The 4,026-nt window shown below is 33.3% G+C and overlaps 1 protein-coding gene across 1 annotated transcript in view; it reads left to right on the top strand.

Annotated features, from left to right (window-relative positions):
* Window positions 1-1,040: 1,040 nt before the first annotated feature.
* The window catches only part of LOC109378073 (HEAT repeat-containing protein 5A-like), an 18,127-nt gene continuing 15,141 nt past the window's right edge, over window positions 1,041-4,026 (top strand). Inside the window, exons 1-2 of the mRNA XM_019634541.1 lie at window positions 1,041-1,148; window positions 3,571-3,723. Of these exons, the coding sequence (XP_019490086.1) occupies window positions 1,043-1,148; window positions 3,571-3,723 (259 nt within the window). The 5' untranslated portion in view covers window positions 1,041-1,042. The remainder of the gene's footprint in view (window positions 1,149-3,570; window positions 3,724-4,026) is intronic.

Genomic DNA, 4,026 nt, shown 5'->3' with positions numbered 1-4,026 from the left:
AAAATAACATGCCATTTCTTTAAAAGTTCTAAAACTATTTTGCCAGCACCATTTGAATAAGGTGATTGACAACTTTGGGAGGTGATAGTATTCATTTAAATTTATTATTTTAGTTATATTCTAAACTAACACATCACATCTTGCTAAGCAAAGAATTGCCATTGCATGTAGTTAATTAATATCCTCAGGTCTTAACTAGTTTAGGCAAACAGGATTGATTTGTTTCATCCTCACTCCTTTTGAGTGTTACCATTGACTGTATAGGCTGCAGGTAGTCCTAAGTTAGTCATAAGTTGGTTGGTTGTTTTAAAATCCACTCACCTTCCTCTTTAAAAAATTTACATGCCAACTCATAATACTTGCTGCTTTTCGAGAGGTGATTGGTAACAGATGTTTTCTCAAACATATTAGATACCTATTGGCCTTTTTACTGTATAAGCATGCATTATTCATAAATATGAAACATCTGGCTTTTCCTCCCACTTGTTTTATAACACTGCCTATTTCATAGATTTAAAATATAACACTTTAATGAATCCCACACCACTGTGAAACTTACTTTAATATGAGATACTTTTGAGAACTTCTAACCTCTAGTATACTACCTCTGGAAAGACTGGTATCAGACATTCGGGTATCAAAGTGGTATGCAAAATTTTAAAAAGAGAGTTTTCTATAATGAGACGTTCTCTGGTAGTTACAAATCTAAGATACTTGCATAAAACTATAAATTCTATACAGCTAAACTTAAAACAGTTGTACAATGTTGCCACATATAGCCTACAAAGAATTATGGGATTGCTGTGTACAAGCTAATATGCCAATATTTAACCTTGAAAATTTACTTTTTTTATACTTTTTTTATAGTCTTCTGTACGACATTGTCCTATGGTATAGTCTATATCACAGTCCTTTATCATTTACATTTATTATATGTAAGAGTTAATTTTTCAAGAAATTATTAGTTGTTATTTGTCCAGTAACCTATAAATTGATATGCTTTTTTTTTTTGCCTTGTTCTTCTTTGCATAAATAGGTAATTATGACATTAGCTGAGGATTTGCTGTGTTCTGCTACTCAAAACAGTCGCCTTTCAGCTCAGCGCACACAAGCTGGATGGTTGTTGATTGCTGCTCTCATGACATTAGGTAACAGTCTTGTGGAGGTTTGCATAATTATGAACTACCTTCTGTTTTTTGAATGTAAAATATTGTAATGGATGATTCAACAAGACTAACTTTTAACATATACCAAAATTTAAATAGCCACACAAACATTTGTTTTCTAGCAATCACCTAGAAAGCCATATACTTACTCCATTCCTCAAAATGTTTTCAGATCTCTTCATTTGAAATTCTCTTCAAGACCAGTTTATGAACCTTAATTAGGATAAGCCAATTTGATCGTCTTTTCAGGCTTAACTTAGAATGACTGTGTTTTTTCCAAAAATCATTCACATCCATTGGCAGAAAAAAAAAAAATTCTGCAGAATTAGGATAGGCAAGAGAACATACTATATAGACTGTGAATCCATTTCTGTAATTGTGATCATTGGTAACACCAATCAGGTAGTTACATTGAAGGGTTAGGGCTCATTTAAATTATTTTTTTAAAATCAGTATTTATATTATGGTCATGACATTATATCCTATAACTTTGAAACTCCATTTTATTACTTTATTAAAGCTATATTTTAAATCTCTATAGTCATGATTTATTGCTAGGACGTAAAACTAGCCGGATTTAACCAATAAATCATTTGGACACCCATGAAGTCATTTGGTCTAAAAGGAGCTTAAATTAAAATAAGCAATTATAAATGAAGAACCACTTTAAGTAATGTTCTTGAGATGATTAAAGAGATTTATGCGACTAGATCAGGGTTCATCCTGTGGGCCAGGTTTGCTTGCCACCTATTGTATACAGCCTGTGAGCTAAGAATGGTTTTTACATTTTTAATGGTTAATAAAAAAAGACTATTTTGTGACATGAGAGTTATATGACAGTCAGTTTTCAGTGTCCATAAATAAAGTTTTACTAGAGCACAGCCACAATCACTCGATTACATATGATCTGTGGCCTTTAGGCTCTACAGTGGCGGGATTGAGTAATTGCAACAGAGTATTTGCAGCATTTTGGCTTTCAAAGCCAAAAATGTTTACTGTCTGGCGCTTTACAGAAAATGTGTGTTGGCCCCTGGCATAGGTCATCATTTCACAATGTGATGGAAATAATGTGGCCAAGCTTTTATTTCCTTTTGGCTAGATGTTTCATGCCTGCCATATTGATATTTTTGGTTAACTCAAGGGGAACGTAAACTACTTAATAATAGTGAGCAAAGAATGTTGAATTAGCCTTACTTTGCTTTAGGAATTAGCAATGGCTTCTTCCTAAAAAGCAAGTCAGAAAATAAATGGAGAAATTAATTATACTTTAAACTACAAATTGCATGCATAAAAAGAACATTGGTTTGCAGTTACCTGTTCCCTTTGCTGTTAGACTCATTTCTTTATATGCAAATAAGGCCATTTTTGGATTATAATTCCATAATGACAACCATTATATAAGTGTTTACCAAGAGTCAAACACTGTTCTTCTATATATAAACTTATATAAGTCTTAGAAAGTATCCAATGAGGTAAATATTGTTGTCATTTCCATTTCTAGATGAGGAAATTGAGGCACAAAAAGGTTAAGTAACTTACCCAGCTTTACACAGCATGTGAATGGAGTCAGGATGTTAATCTAGGTGGTCTTGTTCCAGACCTGCTATCTTGCCATACTATAGAAGAAAAACATGCAATCAGCAGAACATAGGAATAAGAAATAGGGAAAACTTATAGGAGATTTTTAAGATAACCCCAGAATTTTAAAGAAAATTTGGTGGAGAAAAAGTATATGTTTTGGTTTTTATACTTTCTAGTTTTTTTTGTTTTGTTTTGGTTTGGTTTTTTTCCTTAACTGATAATGCTGGCAAATAAAATACTGTCATTATACATTGCCTTTCATTACTGGATTTATGTATTCATGATTCCTAGTTCATAAATGATGTTGCTCGGAAATCTTCTAAAAAATTCCATTCAGATGTACCACATCTGCTATTTGGTCTGGAACCTGTAGCTATCAAAGGTTAGCATTACTCTCAGGATGCAACGTTATTTGTTACTAAAACAGTAGTATCTTGCATTTACGTGTTTATTACAGTTTTTCAGACTAATGTAAAGTGTGCTGTCATTTGGATCAGACAAACCCTTGGAGACAAGCAGTTCAGATGGTTCTGGCTTCATTTTATAAATAAAAGAAAGAGCCTCAAAGAGGTCACAGCAGTAGTAGTAGAGGAGCTGATGCCAGAGCCCAGACTTAACTCTAGTTCCTTGTTTTTCCTCTGCTTTCAGATAATAATTCATTCAGTAGTATATTCGTTGGAACTAGAAGGTAAGAAAAGGGAGAAAGTATTACATTAGTGAATTACAATATTTATTTTCGGAGGGAAGTTCCTGCTTATTAATAGAGTTTTAAAGAGCAAGCACTTTGGGTTCTTTTATAATTGATGAGTTGAATAAATTACAGGTTCAGCAGTTGTCAGTCATCACCTTGCTCGCGTTCTGCTCTTGTGGAAGTGTGTCTTTCCAGTGACTCCTAAAGATCTAGAAACAGAAAAGAGCCGAGGAGATTCATTTACGTGGCAGGTCACCCTAGAAGGACGAGCCGGTGCTCTCTGTGGTAGGTTGAGTTTAGTCTTTTCTCTCCCTTTCCTTGCTTTTCCCACTCTAACTTCACACAAGCTTGTATGTTTAATTTAAGAGGGAAAAAATCTGCTTGTGGTGATCTTTTGGTAATTGAATATAATCGATCAGTTGGTGATTGTAGCAAAAGTGTAATGTAATAAAACCAAATTGAAGAGTTCTAATCCTTAGGTTAATAGTTGAGAAATGTCAAGACTGCTTTGTCTTATTCATGGTATTTTTATTCTTAAAAAGGAAAAAGAATTTGAAATTAATCTTAAAACTCAGACTAACTTTAAAA

Source organism: Hipposideros armiger, unplaced genomic scaffold (assembly GCF_001890085.2).
Source record: "Hipposideros armiger isolate ML-2016 unplaced genomic scaffold, ASM189008v1 scaffold_1723, whole genome shotgun sequence".
Taxonomy (NCBI): Eukaryota; Metazoa; Chordata; class Mammalia; order Chiroptera; family Hipposideridae; genus Hipposideros; species Hipposideros armiger.
This window is presented reverse-complemented; position numbering and strand designations above follow the sequence as displayed.